This window comes from Hemibagrus wyckioides, linkage group LG14 (genome assembly GCF_019097595.1).
Source record: "Hemibagrus wyckioides isolate EC202008001 linkage group LG14, SWU_Hwy_1.0, whole genome shotgun sequence".
NCBI classification, from domain to species: domain Eukaryota; kingdom Metazoa; phylum Chordata; class Actinopteri; order Siluriformes; family Bagridae; genus Hemibagrus; species Hemibagrus wyckioides.
In genome coordinates, this window is record NC_080723.1 from 15,207,360 (window position 1) to 15,227,739 (window position 20,380).

The 20,380-nt window shown below is 38.1% G+C and overlaps 1 protein-coding gene across 2 annotated transcripts; it reads right to left on the bottom strand.

The window, feature by feature from the left end:
• Nucleotides 1–14: 14 nt before the first annotated feature.
• zgc:152774 (uncharacterized protein LOC553526 homolog) lies at nt 15–18,044 on the bottom strand. Of its 2 annotated transcripts, XM_058408871.1 has the most exons (17): nt 17,836–18,044; nt 17,671–17,743; nt 14,606–14,738; nt 13,168–13,389; nt 12,158–12,304; nt 11,108–11,267; nt 10,877–11,005; nt 9,870–9,989; nt 9,635–9,738; nt 9,256–9,435; nt 8,087–8,206; nt 7,306–7,383; nt 6,838–6,874; nt 2,970–3,106; nt 1,845–2,484; nt 962–1,230; nt 15–874 (listed from the first exon to the last, which is right to left on the bottom strand). In XM_058408871.1, exons 1-17 carry the CDS (start codon nt 17,872–17,874, stop codon nt 724–726), a joined length of 2,739 nt encoding a protein of 912 aa, XP_058264854.1. In that variant the 5' UTR covers nt 17,875–18,044; the 3' UTR covers nt 15–723. The 2 variants fall into 2 exon arrangements, with proteins under 2 accessions (XP_058264854.1, XP_058264855.1); XM_058408872.1 differs by lacking the exon at nt 8,087–8,206.
• Nucleotides 18,045–20,380: the final 2,336 nt, after the last annotated feature.

Sequence of the window (20,380 nt, forward strand, 5' to 3'; positions counted from 1 at the left end):
TTTATGTCCACACAGTTTCACTCGGCGCTGACGTGGAAATATCTCCTTCTTCGCGTTTGAATCATTAAAAAATTCCTCAGACTTTATTGCTGAAAAAACGTATGAACAAAAGCCAATGTGAAGGATACCAACTGAGCATAGAAAGGTTTCTCTTTTAAAGCATGTGTAAGCTCCAACATATTCTGACAGTTAACACTGGACATAGACTGCCTAATCATTGTCACTTTTACTATAAACAACTTCTGCATAGTGATTAAAAAAAAAAAAAAAAATTGGACACACAACATATGCTGCAAAGGGTCCTGAACATTTCATCTGAAAACTTCTGCCTCACTTATTCACTATATAAAACAATCACATTGTTAAGAAGGAAACGTCGACCATATTTTAAATGATGACCATGACACATATCATATGTAATGATAACAGAATAGCAGTGTGTTAAATAGTAGAGTTAATGCTGCTGTAAAGGAATAAGGTAGTCTACATATGATGGCTTTGTAACAGGAACAGGACCTACATTACGCTCTATAGAAACCTACTTGTAGGTACACGTGGCTAGCCTGGATATGCTCTTTGCTGTGGAGCTCAGCTAGAAGCACTGCAACAAGATCAGTTGCTTTCTTTCTTTGCCTGTAAGCTTGCTTACTGTGGAGCTCTGCCCTAAGCGCTGTACTGAAACGAGTTCTTGTTGGACTATGCTTTTGTCCTGGAGCTTATTTATCAGAGGTTGTTGGCCTGGATGATCTGCTGCAGGATGCTGTCCACGTCCCCGGTGTCATAACTGATTCCCTGCATATCCAAATTGGGCAGAATGGAAGACAGGAGAGACACGACATTCCGGCGGATAGAGCGTAATCGATCCAGTGCGATACTGCAGAGAGAAATTCCTTTTGTTTAGGTAAAATAAACAAATTGCTTTCTAGTAAGAGAAAGTTAGTACAGGTATACGCAAGCGTACCTGTCGTGAATGCTGGAGGGTGTGTTGGTGCTTTGCTCTCTCTTGTCACGTGTCTCTTTCTCCGTTTGTCTCAATTTGCTCTGGAGTTCATCATTTTCCTTCTTAACTTTACTCAGCTCTGTAGCCAGAGCTTGGTTTTGGCTTTGCAGTTTAGCCAGTGTTTTACTCCAGTGCAGGTCATCTGCGAGGGCTACTGGTGCTTCCTGTTGTCCGGCAGGACTGACCGTCCTCTTTAAAATACTTTGCTGATCTGGCTGAGGTCCTGATTTCTAAAAATACACAGGGCCCAAATTTTTTATGCAGGAACAAATATAACACATGAGCACTGAGGTTATTTCAATCTTTTTTGCTCCCCACTTTTTCTGTGTTCAGAAATAATATGTGTTCTGATAGAGGCGGACCAGTGCAGTGTTTTTTAAACCAGCTTCAGCATAATCTCTTTAGTTTTAATTATAACGTAATTAACGTTATAATTATTTACATAAATAGCCTATTTCACCCCATTATTAACTAAATTAGTAACTGACTTTATCACTATTAACACTATCCTAGAGCGCTTATATGCGTAAAACAACTGCCTGTGTAAATGAAATCTAATCATCAGTCGTAATGAAAATGTGTTTGAAAGTTTATACATATGTATGTTTGTTCAGAAATGTCAATATCTTATGTTTATTCATAGCTGTTATTTTTTGCTAGACAAACACACTGGTTAATGTAGTGTAAAAAAAAAAAATCTCCAAAGAAATTGCTTTATCCAAGATTTTATTTGCTACCAAAATTCACTCTATAATAAATTCTGCTCCTTCTTGGACTTTTCAGTAAGTGCTAATTTGTGTGATGTATGTATTAAAACAGGGATAAAAGCACAGTTCATTCTCACCTTAGATGCCACAGAAGCTGTCGCCACAGTTTCCACCCCTGAGTCTGTTTTCCCATCATGTACACTTCCTGCTGACCCTGATACCTCCCCGTCTGATAACGGACTCATCTGGACGACCGCTTCTCGTAGGCCGAGGATCCTCCTGAGGCGTTTGGCTTCCCGCTCCAGCTGGTCCAGTCTGCTAGTGAGTACAGACCGGTCTGGATTCTCCAACCGGAGCACAGTGTGTGGCTGCCTGCTGGTACGGCTAAGAGGAGGAACCACCACAGTCTGAGCAGGAGGGAGAGGGTGAGACCATGCCATGGAGGGATGGGGTGTGATTGGGTGAGGCCAGCCTGGGGGGCCAGTGGCAAGTTTTGGCTGGTCTTTAGTCTGCGGGGTTCGTGCCACTTGCTGCTCAGAAGGAGTTGGGTTTGCAGTGCTTTCTGTGTCAGGAGAAACTGCAGGACTTTTACTCTCATCCTTAGCATTTTTCTTGGTCTGGTTATTTTTGCTCTTTGTCTTCAATATTTCCAGATTTTCCTCCACTGGCTCTTCCTCTGATTCTGTTGTTGTAGTTGATATCTCTTTTTCAGAGTCAGTGCGTTTTGGTGATTTGCTGCTGATTTCATTGTCTGTCCATGTTGCTTTTCTTTTGTTGCTAGAGGTTGGAAATTGATGAAGAATCAAAATGAGTACATTTTGCGAATAATCATGTCCTGTAGGTGAAATCTCTATAGAGTACATATTCTTTCTTTACATTGGTATACTCAACGTGATCTTCATCCACTGCACGTGTAATGCATGTGCTATTACCCTTCACAGGAATATAGACCTGTTGTTTTTTTTGCCGTTAAAAATCTCTCGGTCTTTACTTTCAGATGCAGTGACTACAGACACAGACTACTCTTTGACCTTGATATGTATAAAATGTTAAACAGAAGATTTTTCTGTTCAGGTTTTTGGTTCTTTTCCCAAGAAAAGAAAAGCAAAACATTTCAGAACTTTTGTTTGTCATCACATACACTCCAGATAGTGTGAATAGACATTAATTTTATGAAAAACAGACTGAGACATTCATTTCAGTAGTGTGGACTATAGCTAAAACTGGTGCTATAGGTGATTTTTGAGATAAAGGTGACAGACCAGTTTTGTGAAGGTGTAGATTCGTCTTCTCTGCTCTCAGCCTCTGTCTCGATGGTAATAACAGTTTCATCCGGTGTGGTTTCTGAGGTGGGCTCAGGTGCCTCTTTGCTCTCAGTATGTGTTGGGCCTTTATCACTCTTAAACACACACACATGCACACATAAATGTGAGCTCAAAATAAATATTAACTCTGTGAGAAAACGGTAAGAATGTTCAAAATAAAAAAAATCATATACATAAAGTGAACACACACAAAACACACAACTTTTCTTTTCTCTGAGTCTCTGTATGAACTGAGTTGTAGTGTTTGTTGGGGGGGGGTTGTATATATGCTTGTCTAATTTATTTTGTATTAGAGAAAATGTGTGACTAGCATGACCTGTCTCAGTTCTACAGCTAAATGTAGTCTTGCCTTGGCTCTCTTCCTGTAAAGATCAAGTTTGTTTAGAGTACAAAAGTTAGTCAGCCTAATACTTTGTTAGCTAAGTGTGATATCTTCACACGTGCTATAACCAATGTGTTGTATGCCTACTTGCCCCAGCAAAACTAATAAATTCAGTTTGTAATAGGATACTAGCTGTCACAAGCTGTTACATGCAACTTTGTCCCTTTTCAACGTTGATGGTTGCCAGACTTTAAAAATGCTAAAACTCTACTTGTGATTGAGATGAATGCAAAAAAATATATATCTTGTTTGTTTCAGTACAGGAAAACCTGAAACTTTTAGAACTTCATCTAGCTGAATAATGTCAAACTTGAGCCAGGTGAAGTGTTGTCCCAGAATGCCACATATCTGGGTCCTTAAATATCCACACATTTGTGTTTATGATGCGTTTTTGATGCAATACTAACATCTGGGTATCATTTGAAACATTATACTGCTCTGATATATGACATTTAAATAATAGGCTCATGTTAGAAAAATATGTGCTTCTTAGAAGAACAGTCTAGACTTTATAATACTGTTTATTTTCCCTTCTGAGATCAACAGTGAATATTAGGAATGTATAGCTATAGGTGGCTTGCACTTCTGAAAAATTGAAAATCTAACAAATAAAATTTAACTCACTCGGGAGTACATGGATCAGCCATAACATTAAAAACACCTGCCTAATATTGTTCAGATCCGCAGTGTGCCGGCAAAACAGCTCTGACCCAACAAGACATGGACTCCACAAGACCTCTAAAGATGTGATGTGGTGTCTGCCACCAGCATATATTTAAGTCCTGTACATTCCACAGTGGGGCGTCCATGGATCTGATTTTTTTGTCCATCACAATTCACAGATGCTAGATCAGATTCAGATCTGGGGAATGTGGAGGCCAAGTCAACATCTTGTCCTGCTCCTCAAACTATTTCTGAACACTTTTTGCAGCTTGGCAGGGAAAGACCATTAGGGAATACTGTTGCCATGAAGTGGTGTGCAGCAATGTTTAGGAAGGTAACACCGTATCATTGATTGTCCATCCTTGGACCACTTTTGGTAGGTAGGTACTAACCACTGCATACTAGGAACACCACACAAGACCTGAAGTTTTGGAAATGCTCTGATCCAGTTGTCTAACACCACATTCTGGCCTTTATCGAATACTTACGCTTGCCCATTTTTCCTGCTTCGAGAACTGACTATTCACTTCCTGCCTAATATACTCCACCTCTTAAAAAGGTGCCATTGTAACAAGATAATTAGTCATATCACCTGTCAGTGGTTTTATGACCGCATGATATTTGCCTATAAATATTTGCCTTTATCTAAGCAAATCTGACTATATAAGTAACCTCATCTGCATTTAATCAATTGAGCTACGACGTCTGTCTGTATTCCACCAAACCCCATACAAACAAACACACCCGTACATACATTATGATGTGGTTACTCTCACCCAGTTCTCACACTGTATATGTACTTGCATTTCCTTTTTCCTAGTCCTTCACATGTGTGTATGTGCAGTTCCTCTATAGACAAAGTGAAAGCAAAAGCACGATTGCACGGTTAAGGCTGTGTGCACGTGTAGATGAGTCTTAATTAATTTACACTAATTTTATTATGGGGGGTGGGGTGGTGCTGCCAGGCTGTGGGGTTAGTTAGGTATGTAGGTTTTGCCTGCAATTTGGATATCTTTACATATTTTTTAGACCTCAGTGGTCCAGTTCGGCATTTCAGTGGACTCGTGTGGAGATTTGCATTGACACAAAACAGGATCTACAATACTCAGCCAAAATCCAGCTATACAACCTGACACACAATGCATAATTATACGCCTTCCAGTCCTATTGTACCTTTTTATACCATAGCCTACTTCCATCTGTAACATGATTCGACAGGTTAATGTTAATGCGCTTGTTCTAATATGTTCTTGTCTCTGTAATAGCAGCTCATTTCATAGAAACGTGTATGACAGATGCTCCGCCTGTCCTATGACTAATAATAAAAGGGTTTAATAACATGTACATGTAAAATATATAATCACTGATATAATGACGTTTTGTTAGAGACATATTTATTGAATATACAGTTATTATAGAAGGAGTGTTGTAGGCACTTTGTACACAGTGCTTTGCAAAGTTCCCAGCTTCAGGACAAAGGAGCTTACAGTTGATAGAAGGTGTGTGGTGCTTTTCATTAACAAATGAAACTTTAAAATGGCAAATTGCTATAAGCAGAGTAACACACTCCAGACTGGACTGTTATATAAAAATAATGCATTTTGGGGAGGCTGTGCGATTAAATAGACTTCAATCAAATAATTGATTAGTTCCAGTATACAAACTCAGTCCATAAAATATCAGAAGAAGTGGGTGAGGCATGAAGGATTAGGGCATTCCCAGTTAGCATGTCTCATAAACCATTGTAGCCACTTTGTGCCTTTCTATCTGTTGGCTATTGAAGTACTATGTTGATCAACACATAAAATGCAAAGCAAGATTTGGGTGAGATTCATTTGGGTTATTTCACTTATCTTTTCTTATCAAAACAATACAAAAACAAACAATACAAAAAAAGAACCCCCAAAATCAACATGATTACTGTTTTAACTGAATATTACACTAGGAATTCAAATTGTTGGGCTCTCATTATATCACTTCTGTGTCTCACTTGAATTTTTCCATACAATCTAAAAGAGAAAGTGAGACTAACTTCCATCAGCAGTGCAATGATATTCCTGACTGGCTTCCTTGTATTTGCATGCTTAAAGAGGATATTCAAAACTATAGCAGATTTCTACAGCATTTACTTCTGTTCTTGTGTGTGTGTGTGTGTGTGAGAGAGAAAGAGAGACAGAGAGTAAGAACAAAAGAGATGTTGTGGGTATGAAAGGAAGAAAGAGAGAGAGATAGAAAGAGAGAGACAGAGAGAGCGAGAGAAAGTTTTATCTCCTGTTGGTGTTTTGACCTTGTCGAGAAAATGAAAAAATTCATTTTTATGTCGTTTTATTTTGTTCCTTCTGATTACCAAAAATTTGGTTACCTGTCATTTCATATTAACCAACCAGCTCTCCCCTATCACATGACAACAACCAAACAGGAAGGGTGGAGGCTAATATGTGAACCCTGGCAGCAGCATCGTTTCTAACTGCTGCTCATGCTGCATCACAAGGTAGTGTAACACACTCAGAGGAAAGTGCTGTCTGCCCTTTTCCACATACATGAGCTCACAGATAGCTGTAGCATCTCCTAACAATAACGGTGAAAGCTTTTATGTTTGCACCACTCAGGAGCCCAAACTTCTATTTAAAAAAAGCATTTGCTTTGGCTTACTCAGGTTAGTGTTCAAGTTAGACAAACATCATTAACAGAAGGCCAGTTTGCGGATAGTAAGACACATTTGTGTATGTATGTGTGTGTGTGTGTATTCAGTCTACTCACCTCCACTGATTTTCCTCTTCGCTTGGCCCAAACTTCTCTGTAAATACAAAAACAAACAGAAGACGCATTATTAAAGCTACACGTCGCACTGCTGGAGATTCCTCACTCTGAATGTGTTTAGAGTCAAAGTGAAAATCAATTCGTTTGTGGCTAAAGAATGTAGCAAAGCGGTGTCAAATTGGGACTGGGATGCTAGTCAAGCTATTGTAACTTGACGATGCTGATCTGTGACAAATTTATAAATGCAAGAGAAGAGCTACATATCATTTAAATGCAGAAAATGACATGTGGTTTGTTTTACACTGTTTTCACAGTTGAGTGCTCAGGATGTGGTACAACAGTAACCCGACCATGCCACAGTCTGTCCAGGGCCTCTCTCTCTCTCTCTCTCTCTCTCTCGCACACATACACACACACACACACACAAAAATACAAACACATGAACTTTGGCTGTTGTGAAGTCATTACTGCTTTTTGTGTGTTTTCTCATAGCTCGGTGTCAGCTCATCCTCAGGCTCCTCAGCTTCCTCAGGCACTAAGCAGCTCCTTTGAGAGAACAACATAATAACATCATACTCCATTTAGCTGCTTGTTATATGTAAGAGCAGAAAATATGTATATATTTTCGAGGTATAAACATAAGATGTAGTTCAGGAGAGGAGTTCTTTAAGTAAACGGAATTAAAATCGAAGTATATAAACTTTAAACACTAAGCAAGGTTTTACCTTTTGTTCTCTGGAACGCTACCAAAAGTTATTTCAACAACATTATTATGTGTAAAAGGTGTTATGACTCTTTTGAAAACTGGTACTGTTAAATGACTATGTAATGAGTCAGATGAACTACTGCATTAAATAAACATCATGTTTTAAACAGGAATGTCTACTCCCCTGCTCTTTCTTGCAATTGTCCAACATACGAATCACATGGCAGCAGAATGCCTAAAATTATTTAGATATAGAACCCAAACTGGTGAGATCATATTTTCAGTATCGTTTGCTATGAACACTAAATGAATCTCTTGCCTTGAACCTGCTTGATTTTATGCAGATTGACTGATAACTGCATGGACTGCATGGATAGCTAAAAAGTGTTCCTATTAAAGTGGCTAGCAAGTGTGTGTTATAATATTAATGTATTGTGATAATATTGATAAATAGTGATTAGAACATAAGGATAACAGATCATTTTGGGTCTGTGTTGGGTCTGGCTGATCAGAAATTCGCAGGAATTCAGTGTTAGCGCTGACCTCAGGCGACCGATAGGGTGCTGGCTGCAGGTGAACTGCTCAGGAATGTTATTTTTGAACAGGTGTCTGGGAATACCCCTCCACTTCATACAGTCATCACACTGCAGCCAAATCACATTCCTGAAAAATAAATAAATAAAGTGTGCACAAGTGTGCTGCTTTTCAGTCTGAACAGCATTTCAGCTCCAGCCCTAGAGCTGTGATCAAAATTTACGACTTCCTCAGTTATGAATATTTATATATAATGTATGTATAAATTGTGATAGTGGTGAGCTTAGTTAAAGTCAGCTGCTTGGCTATTGTCAGATATCATCTGCATCTTAATCACATCACATACGTAAGTTTCTCTGTTTGCTCTTTGTATATTTAGCATTTAAAACATGCAATTATTTAACATAACACAGGATTGATTATATTTTCATTTAAACTCTGAAGAGCACACACTATTTGGTGTGTATTTAAAAAAAAAAAACAATGTGCAATAAACCTAGATTCATTGTAATAAACAATCCTGTTTAACATTAACATGTTGTACGTTCCCGTTCAACCCAAAGCAGGCAGAGCTGTTCCTGCACCCCAGATAAACTTGAAAAGAAATAAGCTCATATTGTCTATGTTAGGGCAATAAACTTAAGCCAGATATCATCACACGCTTCAGTGAGTGCTGTACAACCATCGGCTGTCTCTATGAGTTGATTTACTGATAAGGTTCCTGCTCTTTCTTCCGGTTTCAGGTCACAACTCAAATGCAGACCTGACTGAACTGTTTCCGTCTTTTTATCACTACCAGACAGTTCTAGAGGTCTGTTGTTTTTGTGTGTGTGTGTGTGAGAAAGAGTGTGTGGGAGAGAGTGAGAGAGAGAGTGAGAGAGAGAGAGAGAGAGAGAGAGAGGGGAGAAAATGTGTGAGCACTTTATGCAGACACATAAGCTATGTGGTTTAACAGAAAAATTCTTTCATGAAAGGCTGTTCTCTTTTTACTAAGCAGCCCAGTAGATGTCTCTTACTTATGTGTGTATGTGTGTGTGTGTATATATAACTTGGTATCATGTATTGTTTTGCATTTACTGTGTTGTAGCACTTTGCATAAAGGGTGCTCTGTTTAAGGACTTCCTGTACAGTGTGTGTAATTAGTCGGCACATGCTTTCAAACTCTTCGTTCAGCTTACGCTCTTTCCTCTTCTTCTTTTTCATCCTCCTCTTCCTCCTCCTCACTCTCGTCATAATCCTCAGTGTTTCCTTCTACGCTTTTTCTCTCCAGCGCTCGGAATGCTCTCTCTTTCGCTTTCTTTTCCTTTTTCTCCCGCCAATAGTCGTTAAGTTTGTTGCCGAGGGCAGCCATTGTGAGTCTGAGGGGAAAACGACAGCATAATATACAAAGCTGAATGTTTTTAGTCTATGCCAAAGGTAACATCATGTCAGCAGTAACATCATGTCCTGTAGGTGTATTTTTATGAGCGGAATTCCTGTATGGCAAGATTTTAAATCATCAAGTGTCAGGTGTGTTTAGTAAAAGCAGAGACAGTGATATAGCGAGTATCAGTTTACCTGTACTCTTTTGTGTACTCAAAATCCTGCTTGTTGTGAGCTGGTTTCAGAAAGTTACACTCAATTACTCCGATAACACCCACTCCAGACCTCAGGCCAGACGACTGCCAGAGGGGAAGAATCAAATACAAAAGGTTAAGAGTTCAAATATTCTGTTGTTATATAGGAAAGAAGCCCATATTGGCTAAAAGGAGAAATCCTTGCTGTGTGATTATATGAGAATTACATTCAATACCTTGATCTGGCAGCCAACTTTCTCATAAGACTTGATGAGTCTGTTGTTGTGGTACATCATGATGCCGTAATGATCTTTGTTTTTATGGTTAAAGCCAAAGGTAATCTTCACTCGTTCATTCTGATTCAGCCGAGGTTAAGGAAAATGCAAAAATTCAAGTCCGTCTCCTATGGTGAGTATTAACGCCTGAGTCAGTTTCACCTGCATCACATCTGAGCCAATTGTATCAAACGTGAATGAGTGAAGAAGTGAGCATGCTCTTACTGGGTATGAGGTACTTCATTCCTCTCTCATACTAATACAGAGCGATGCAAATGAATCATGGTTCATCTTTATGGTCTCATTTTGAATGTATGCAGCACTTTCCTCCTGGTGTGCTCCATTTAGAATGTGCATGCAACATGTGTGCATCCTGCATCTATATGACACGTTGATTGTGTCCATATTGCAATAGGGCTGTGTCTCAAACTGCATCCATTGTAGACAGATCTTTTTTTAATATTAACACTAAGACAATTTCCTATAAAATGTTTTGTGTGTGAGTTTTAAAAACCTCTCCTGTAGCCTTAAATCCTAAGTATGTACTTGCCGAGTATGTACTCGTCTGGATCTTTAGATCATTTAAAACTTCCAATTGTAAGGTCTTGGGTTTCAAATTAAGATGCAGCAAACCATCTCAACAACTGTGAAACTGTTGTGTCTACAAGTGCATACCTAGTCATGAATAAAGTATAAACCTGGCCTTAGCCCTTTTTCCCTCCCAGACTGGTAAGGGGTTTTTTTTTTTTTTGTTGAAACATGAGACTGTTTGCTTAGTCAAGTGTAACCTGATTTCTAACCTGATTTTTAAAATCTGATTTCTAAACATCCAGTGAACTTCCTGTTCCTGGTCAAGTTTAACAATAGGAAAGGAAAAGTATGCTGAGATCTGCAGAGGAGATGGAATGCCTTCTCAGTATACAAAGGAAAGAATACTCAGAAAGAAAAAGCCCCTTGTATAAGGATACAATGAATTGTGGTTTATAAACATCATTTTCGATCATGGACAGACTCTTCGCCACTAGTTTGGTCTGAACTTTCTTCCCTCTGAGGATGATCTGAATCCTGGGTTTCAGATACAGAATGCTGAGATATGCCTGAGAGAGAAAACGGTGACAGAAAAAAAGAAAAAGTTACATTTGTTAAGTCTTCATGTGTGTTGTTTTCAATTGCTCTGATCGCATCTACCCTTCACTCACTCTGAGAGAGTAATCCATCTCTGGGATGATATGGTCAGCTCTGTGAGGTGCAGAGTAACGTCTCTTTGCTTTTCCCTCCATCTCCTCTGAGCGGATCTCTGGCAGGCGAATGTCCTCCTCATCGGCATCAAAGTCAAACTCGGGCTTCCCGTCTTTGTTCCTATAAGTAACGGCACAAAATCAGTTGCTTACTCCATCATTTAAATCTCCTTACATCAAAACTCAGGGATTCATTCAGGTTTTGAAGCAGCTAACATTATTAACTTCTGTATTTTAACGAACACAAAGACTAACCTAAATGCATCTTATATAATGCCAAACCAGTTTAAGAGGACGCTGACTGAACCAAACCTTCGTAAAAAGGTAAGTGGTTAAAAAAGAAACTGCCTCATTATTATAACAGACTGGTGAGGATCCTACAGCTACAAACAGTACACCTTTACACAAGTTCTTTTCCGTACAGTTTGTTAGAGTAAACCAGTGCTGCACTGTTTACATGAAACCACTGTGTGCAGTCCATATTCAAATCATGATAATGAGTTACACCAGATAAACATGATTTGTTTAACAAAATAACAGATATGAAAAAGGGGAAAGGATTGAAAATGATGTTGTTTTAAGGAAATGGTTTTCTTGCTGAAACGTTTTCGGAAGCTCAAATATTTTTTCATAAACTAAAAAATAACTAAAAGCTAAGCGTTTCAGTAAAAGGATAAAGTCATTAAGGAAATTGTAAAAAGTTTTTAAAAAAATCTTAAAGATTAGGTAGAGTTTAAAGATTTGGGCAGAGTTTAGACCTTGCTCCTCCGAAGCAGGTTTGTCTGTTAATTCACATTTCTAAATGACTTCCAACCCAATAGATGTTTATATATATATATATATATATATAAATACATATATAATACATATATATATATATATATGTATATATATATATTCGTCAGATTACTAAGATGTAGATGAGATGAGGATATGTGTATGGGCATTTGTAATGAGCTTATGTTGCTGTAACTAGCAGCTCATTCAGTTGCTTGTTTGTTTGTTTTTTACCTGCGTATGTTCCAGATGAGGATCTTGGTGCCCTTCTTGCCTGGGATGGAGTCGAGCTGTTGCTGTAGTTCAGACTCTGACTGGAAGAGAGAGTGTGTGAGAATGGCTCTCAGACTGGCCTCTGAATCCTCTGTGATTACCAAAGACTGTAAGGGAACCAAAGTTAAGGAAGGATGGCAAGCAGGAGGAATCTTCAGTAAAGCGTTTCTTTCTTCCTTTGACATGGTCTCTCATATTCTTCGCTCCTGACATTTTTCAGTGCCTCAGTTTTAGACTAATGGCATCTGGTGCTGAAGAAGGGATGTGTTGGGGAAAAGCATTAAGTTAGACATTACATAGAAACAAATCATTTTAGTATTCAATTACTCCAGTTTACATATTAATATTTTACTTGAGTTACTTATGATGGCACTAAATTTCACCCCATAAACCTTACACAGGAAACTTTTCACTACATTATACTTAATACACTGGAAACAGAACACAAAGCCACCAATCACATCACATCACTTTTTTTTGTTACTTTAGAAAAGAAAAAGGGATGAAAAACTGATTCACTATTTCAAACATTTATTCTCAAACATGAGTTAATATTATTATTATTATATGTTAAACTTACATTTTATACAGAAACATGTTTCTATTTAATAAGCCTATAGCTCTGCTGCCTCTCAGCTGCATTAGCGTGTATTTCAGCATCGAAACTGAAAAGAGATGACAGATCTGATATATAAGATACACAAATAATAAAGCCTATGGTAGCTCAGAGGTTAAGGTGTTGGGTTACTCATTGGAAGGTTGTGAGTTTGAATACCAGGTCCCCCAAGATGCCACTGCTGGGCCCTTGAGCAAGGCCTTTAACCCTCAATTGCTCAGTTGTATAAAATGATTTGCTCTGGATAAGGGCTTCTGCAAAATGCCAGAAATATGAGTATATAACTATAACAAAATGTATATCAATTATATGCTGTATATAAGGTATAAAGTATGTCTCCTGCTTATAAAGGATATTAGTCTGTTGGTTGAATGGTGCTATAGGTACAATGACAGCCTGAGCTTTAATGGCATGCAGGAAGGTCTGCGAGAGCATGCCAACACTCTGACATCCTCCATTCTTAGTGAAGATCAGAGCATCACGCCCCAGTCGCATCGATCCTGATTTGAAGCCGTTACCATAGATCCCTATGGCCTGGTGAGTGCCTTTACCAGATCCTTTCTCTGTGAAACCAAAGCTATATATATAGAGAGAAAGACAAAGAGGCTGTAATCCAAAACCTAAACAGATAAAGCTAAACAAAAAAGTTGCAACAAATATAACATGCAAATGGTCTGTATTCCATCAAGGGCACATAAAAGAGGAATGTCTACATCACTACAGTAATGAACAGAATCATGTTTTAACCAAGTCATGAGGTAAATAAAGAATATATTTGCAAGACAAACATACATTCCAGGTATCTGGATCATAAACACTGCTTGTAGACCTTTAACAAATGAGAATAATGTAAACTGGTGTCATGATTAGGCAGAAAAAGGCTTGGCTATATTTCCCATCAGCCCCTGCATGTTGTCTCTCACACCTGATCTACGTTTCCCCTCTCTATTTAAGTTCTGCTTTCTGTATACACCGTTGTCTGTTGATACGGTGTGTTGTTTGTCATTTCACATTCCTTAGCCCTGCTCATTGTTTGTATGTTTTGCTCTTTTATTTTCTATTCCCCATTCGGTTGTTTCTTTCGCACCTTATAAAATAAAAGTCTGCATTTCTCGACAAGTCCATTAGACAACTGGCTTACCACTTATTCAATTAACTGCAATCACTTAGAACTGAATATATATCTACAGCATATAGTTTATTCAATCATTTATAAGTTTATAGAAATGCTGGGTGGGTGTTCTGTGATTCTGTGAGTTTAGTACTCTAACCTGAAGTATAAAGCACAGAAACACCCTCAGTACTTTTCCTCTAATGATTGATGGCTTACCACTGGATGCTTTACTATAATTGTTATTATTATTTTATTACAAGTTCACGTTCAAATCTATATGAATTCATGTTTGCAGCAGCTTTTAACACTATCATGTTTATCTCTGTTCTTGTATAGTTTCTATAGTTAGTTAACTGAAACGCGGAAAATCGTATCAATTCCTCATAGGCATATCCTTCTATGTTAAAATCAAGAGTAATGTTAGATAATAGAACTGATATATAAGCAAGTGGATACATGCTATAACACAAAAAAAGGATATGTAATCAATATAAAAGAAAGCATTTATAATGCTTATAGCAGTTATTAGTCTGTTATTAGGAAAATAGAAAGAATTTCTACAGGACCAGTCTGGACTACATACACTTTGATCAAACTGAGAGCTCATCTAAATGATATCTGACCTAAATATGTTTAAAGAAAGAGGTTTGGGATGTGTTGAAAGTGTTTCCTGACCCACCTGAGCATCTTGTGTAGTTTACTTGGCGTCATCCCACTGCCATTATCTGTAAAGCTAAGACATAGCTCCTCTTTTACAGTGACCACATCGATCCAGATCTGCTTGGCTGTGACCCCGGGATCAGATGCGTTATCTACCAGACAGAAAGACAGTAAAGTTAATGGCTGACTCTTATGACACACATTTATTAGTAAATTATGTAACCTAGCAGACTATTTCTTATGTCAAACACACACAAAGCTTGGAGAACAGTGTCAATAAACTCTTTTTTCGGCCACTCATATCACTTTGAAACACTGTTCTACAAACAGCCATGAGGAGGAACAAATAACTGTGAGTCACAGTGAGTGCATTGCAGTTTCTGAGTCATATAGCAATGAGGTCTGACTGAAAATATACACAATAAACACTGAAACACAAGTATCTGACTCTGATCTCATTTCTTTTTTAAAAGAATTAACGGACAGATAGATGGGAGGTACTGTACATAGAAAGCAGCAAGATCATGACAAAATTCGTTTTCAGGAATGAATCACTCAAACAGGTGCACATGTCCAACTGCGACATGTCAGACTTGTGTTGTTGGTTAGGTAATTTGAATATCTTTCTGTTACCTAACTAAAAAAAGCACAGAATAGTGACAAAAGTAACTACTATAAATTCTTTTATACAGCTATATACAGTACACGACTTGCAGTAAGATGAAAACCAGGCCTGTTCCCTCTTAGACTGTGGATATGAATAAACTAGTAAAAATAAAGAATAGAGACAATAGAAATATCAAGAAATAATCATATGGAGAAAAAAAAGTTGAATTCTGATGTCTACTTATGTTACATGGTGTAACCAGAGTGTCTTTATAGACTCTTGTATAAGATAAGGGTTTAAGGGACAACTGGCTAACTGATGGAGATGAAGCGGAAATCTAAAATAATTTTACCGAATCTCAAGAGCCACTGCAATAATATTTGGGCTAAAATAATGTTATAAGAGATTTAAATAAAGTGCGTAACAGTCCAGTCATATTTTTTGTTGTTTATATTGTGAGAAAGCGTCATGAGATCATAATTTTTCATCAGCAGACCTGTGAATCTGGTTGCTTTTACTTAGCATGGGTTACTAAAATAGCTAGATAATTGAATACAGAATCTTCACACTGTTGAATGAATTCTTAGCAATTCTATTTCCCACTCCCACAGACATTCAATGTAGTTTATTTGCTTATCAATTAGTCATGTGATCTGATATCTCAACAACTGTTCTTCCAACTTTTTGCATGTAGGTCTATTTGTGACAACTATGTTTCATCTCACCTTAATCTTTGGCAAGAAAGAAGTCCAGCTACACAGTGACAGGCAAGAGCTGACAGCTACACAGGACAAACAGAGACTCAGAGAGTGAGTGAAACTGAATTGAGCTTTTCTAGGTATATGGCATGTATTTGTTCTCTAATTTGGTGGGAAACGAGTGACTAAAAAGATGGAAGTCTGACGATTTATATTCATTGTGGAATCAGTATCGTAACTCTGTGAAAAGGTTTTTTTTTTTTTTTTTGCTAAACAACCCATGAAAAACCAGTTAGTGGCTAATGGAAGATGTTGTTTGCTTTTGCATTTTCTTGCAATTGTATTTTTCTACCAGAGTGGGTGACATTCCAAAACCTGACATCCCAGCATCTTTAAAGATTAAACACAAAACCTAACAAACATCTAATCAGCAGCTTCCAAACAAAGTTTTAACCTGTCCAATGATACCGGCAACATCTCAGAAAAGTGGCGTTATCACAACACTAACCTTATAATGCCTAATTCTAGAAGAAGAGATATACGCACAAGGACAGGAAATACTTATTAGAGAGGGAAAAAAGTACATCTGAGTAGAAAAGTTAAGGTTAAAAGTTAAGGAAAAGGTCAGGTAGCAAGAATGAAATTTGGCAAACTAGTAGAGAAGGAAAATGATAAAAGATGAAAAAGATGAGAGAAGAAAAGGACCGTAATGGGAAAACATAACATGAGTTGTGGGCAGGGGCGGACTCAGTGATTTGGGGGCCCTAAGCGATTCCAGGTATGGGAATCTCGCGCATGTGCAGTACAATAGGAACGCTCCACTATTCATGAATCATGAGGGGCCCCACATTTCAAAAGATGTAATAATAACGTTAAAATCTTAATGGTTATAGACAGACCATACAATATATAATGAAAAGTAATAAGTACTATACGATTTATATAGGGTTCTTGGTATTGGTCGGGGCCCCCTAATTCCCGGGGATCCTAAGCGGCTGCTTACCTCACTTATTGGTTAAGTCCGCCCCTGGTTGTGGGTAATAGATGTATGACTGTGGTGTCAAATAAGGGTTGAAAAATTCACACACACACACACACACAAACCCAATCTGCCTACATGTCTGTATTTTGAACACAGTGGGAGGAAGCCTGAGAACCAGGAGGAAACCGGATGACCATGTAAATAGTTACAAATGCATTAAAATATGTAGTTATATATATATATATATAAATGGGAATGGGGGGAAATGGGAAAGGAGAAGATTTGGAGAATGGAAAGGGAAAGAGAGGAGAAAGAGCATCCAGCAGAGGAGACAAAGAGGTGAGGGGAGGGAGAGAGAGAGAGAGAGAGAGAGAGAGATGCAAGATAACCTTTTCAAGAACCAAAATTCATACTTTTTCAACTGAGGTGAATGACCTGTTGCTTTATGATATTAAAAGCAGAGTGTTTTGCTGTGTTTGGTAGTGTTTAAAGCATGCAGGTCATCGACCGACCGTATGCGCAACAGGTGCTCAGTTTCCGCCGAGCCGATGCTGAGGTCTGTACCAAACGCACACCAAATAAACAACACCAGGCTAGTATATCACTATAACTACCCTTAATGGTGTACTATATGGTAGTTCAGTAAATGCAAAAAAAAAAAAAAAAAGAAAGAAAAAGAAAAAGAAAAAGAAAAAAAAAACCTAGATCTGTAGGGCGTCGATCTAATCTGTAACAAAACTCGCAAGAAAAGTTCATATTTGATTTAATGAGGGACCAAAAACAGCATGATGTCTTACCTATTAACTCTGCGACAGCACTGAACGGCCACGTGTGACTGGTGGAGTTGCTGTTCAGGTACGATGGGCTCATCTGCAACCACAAAAAATACAAAAACCTGTAATGCAGCACATGATCATGTATTTGTAATAAAAACAGACGTGCAATTAAAACAAAATACGCACAGAGCTGAGTCGAATCCCGTGCTCGCTCAGCCTCGCCATTTCTTCCACTTGGGCTAAACAAAACAAGCACTAAAATAAAAAAAAAAGAAGCTTGTTTTACAAAACTCGCAATCTTCCTGCTAGCACACAGAACAAACTCCTTCCTTCCTCTTTCACTTCTGTGACACTGCTGCGGCTGAACACTGCGCCCTGCTCTCTGCGCGCTGCTGAACTTCAACTCACACAGGGTTGCCAGATTGGGCACCAACGCTGTCTGCTATAAATAACTGTTATCTCCAAGTTGGTGTTTCACTTTCTGTGTACGACTACATACGGTGAATTTAGATGGGACGATTTTTAAATTTCCACCTGACAAAAAAAAAATCTCTTGGTGTTAACTGTGAATATATACACATACATCGATCAGGCATAACATTATAAGCAGTGAGAGGTGAGGTGAATAACAATGATTATCTTCTCATCATGGCACCTGTTAGTGGGTGGGATATATTAGGCAGCAAGTGAACATTTTGTCCTCAAAATCGATGTGTTAAAGTCAGGACGAATGTTCAAGCGTAAGGATTTGTGCGAGATTGATGAAGGGCCAAATTGTGATGGCTAGACGACTGGATCAGAGCATCTCCAAAACTGCAGCTCTTGTGGGGTGTTCCCGGCCTGCAGTGGTCAGTATCTATTAAAAGTATTGTTTAATTCCTGTAAATATCCTTTAATTCCTGTAATAGTACTTTAAGTATTGTAAGTTGTGAGGTGGGGCCCATGGAAGACTTAAAGGATCTGCTACTTACATCTTGGTACCAGATACCACAGCACACCTTCAGGGATCTAGTGGAGTCCTAAATATGGAGTTTCTAAATATGGTTTAGAAAGTCTTCAGTAATCCCCTTGTGGAGGCTAATACACAAGGGCATGTGGGGAAGATCCCCTCTTTTTATATCAGTAGCTCATTGGGCAGTTCAAATCCCTCACTGCCAAGCTGACACTGATGGGCCCCTGAACAAGGCCCTTAAACATTAACTGTTGATTTGTATGAATGAAATCACTCCTCAAGTCAAAACGCTCCACCTATTTTTCTTTGGTGGAAAGTTTGGGACTTTATTATATTTTAATTTTACATTTATTTCTCATTCAGCTTTAATATGAAATATATAAAATGGGTGTCTTATCCATATCATTATGTTTTGGTTTTTTAAACAGTTTTCAGTGTGAAACATTTTCATGTTGAGAAAACATCATGGGTATGTCAGTCACCATCCCTTTTCCATGTTAATTATTCTAAGTTTATAGCTAATTTATGCATTTTGATTAGATTAGATTAGATTAGATTAGATTAGATTAGATTAGATTAGATTAGATTAGATTCAACTTTATTGTCACTGCACATGTGGGTACAAGGCAACGAAATACAGTTAGCATCTAACCAGAAGTGCATTTCGCAGTGCAAATAATTAGCATATATAATAGTATATAACAATAAATAATTTGCATATATAAACAATATACAAAAATATATAAATAATTTGCATATATAGCAGTATATAAACAGTATACAGTGGGAGGTAAATGCAATGAGTAAATGCAATGAGTGCAAATGAGCAATGATTATTTTAGCTTTGACCTGGGGTGAACTTGATTTTCCCCAAACCTTTATCAGTGTGCTTCAACAATGCACAGATTCTCCCAGACTCCCAGCTGCACGTGATCCACAGATCTAACACCGCTCTGAGCAGTCCATCTGACCTTGACTTTAACTTCAACTTTGGAGAAGTCACAGTGGATGCTGCTGTGCAGACTCTATCCATTTCTGATATGATTTGCAATACTAAGAATGTTACTGTTAATTCATTAGCTACACAAAGACCATTCATGCTTACCAGACACGTAAACAATGTGTCCTTCTTGTGAACCTTTCTTCATTAAACTGAAAGCCAACCATGCCAGTATCCTGAGGCATCCAGAGATGTACTAGCTCCAGTTAGATTCTGCTTCATGACATTCGAAGAGAAGATGCTAACCAATTGTGGACTTTGAGGACAGCAACCTCCTAATCAATTAACAAAATAACATTCTACATATGCTGTATCTCCATCACTTGGCATTTGAAGGCTTCAGCATGGAGAAGCTGGTGTTGATTCTATAAAGAACTCAGATGTTTAGCTAATTTATGCACTGCTCATGAGTTCCTGCTTACACAACTCCAACTGACTGTAGAAAGGACATTATTCATAATCAGACTCTTTGGTGTTTATAATAATTTATAATCGCACTCTCCAGTGTTTATGGTAATTCACACTCTCCGTTGTCACCCAAAATAAGGAAAAGTTCCCTTTTGAGTCTGGTTCCTCTGAAGGTTTCTTCCTCTTTCCATCTGAAGGAGTTTTTCCTTGCCACAGTCGCCTTAGGCTTGCTCATTAGGGATTAGGGATAAATACAAATAAAATTTAAATATAAGTCTAATATTAATCTTAAACTTTTTGTACTATATTTCAGAAGCTGCTTTGAGACAACGGACATTGTCTCAAAGCAGCTTACAAATAAAATTGAATTG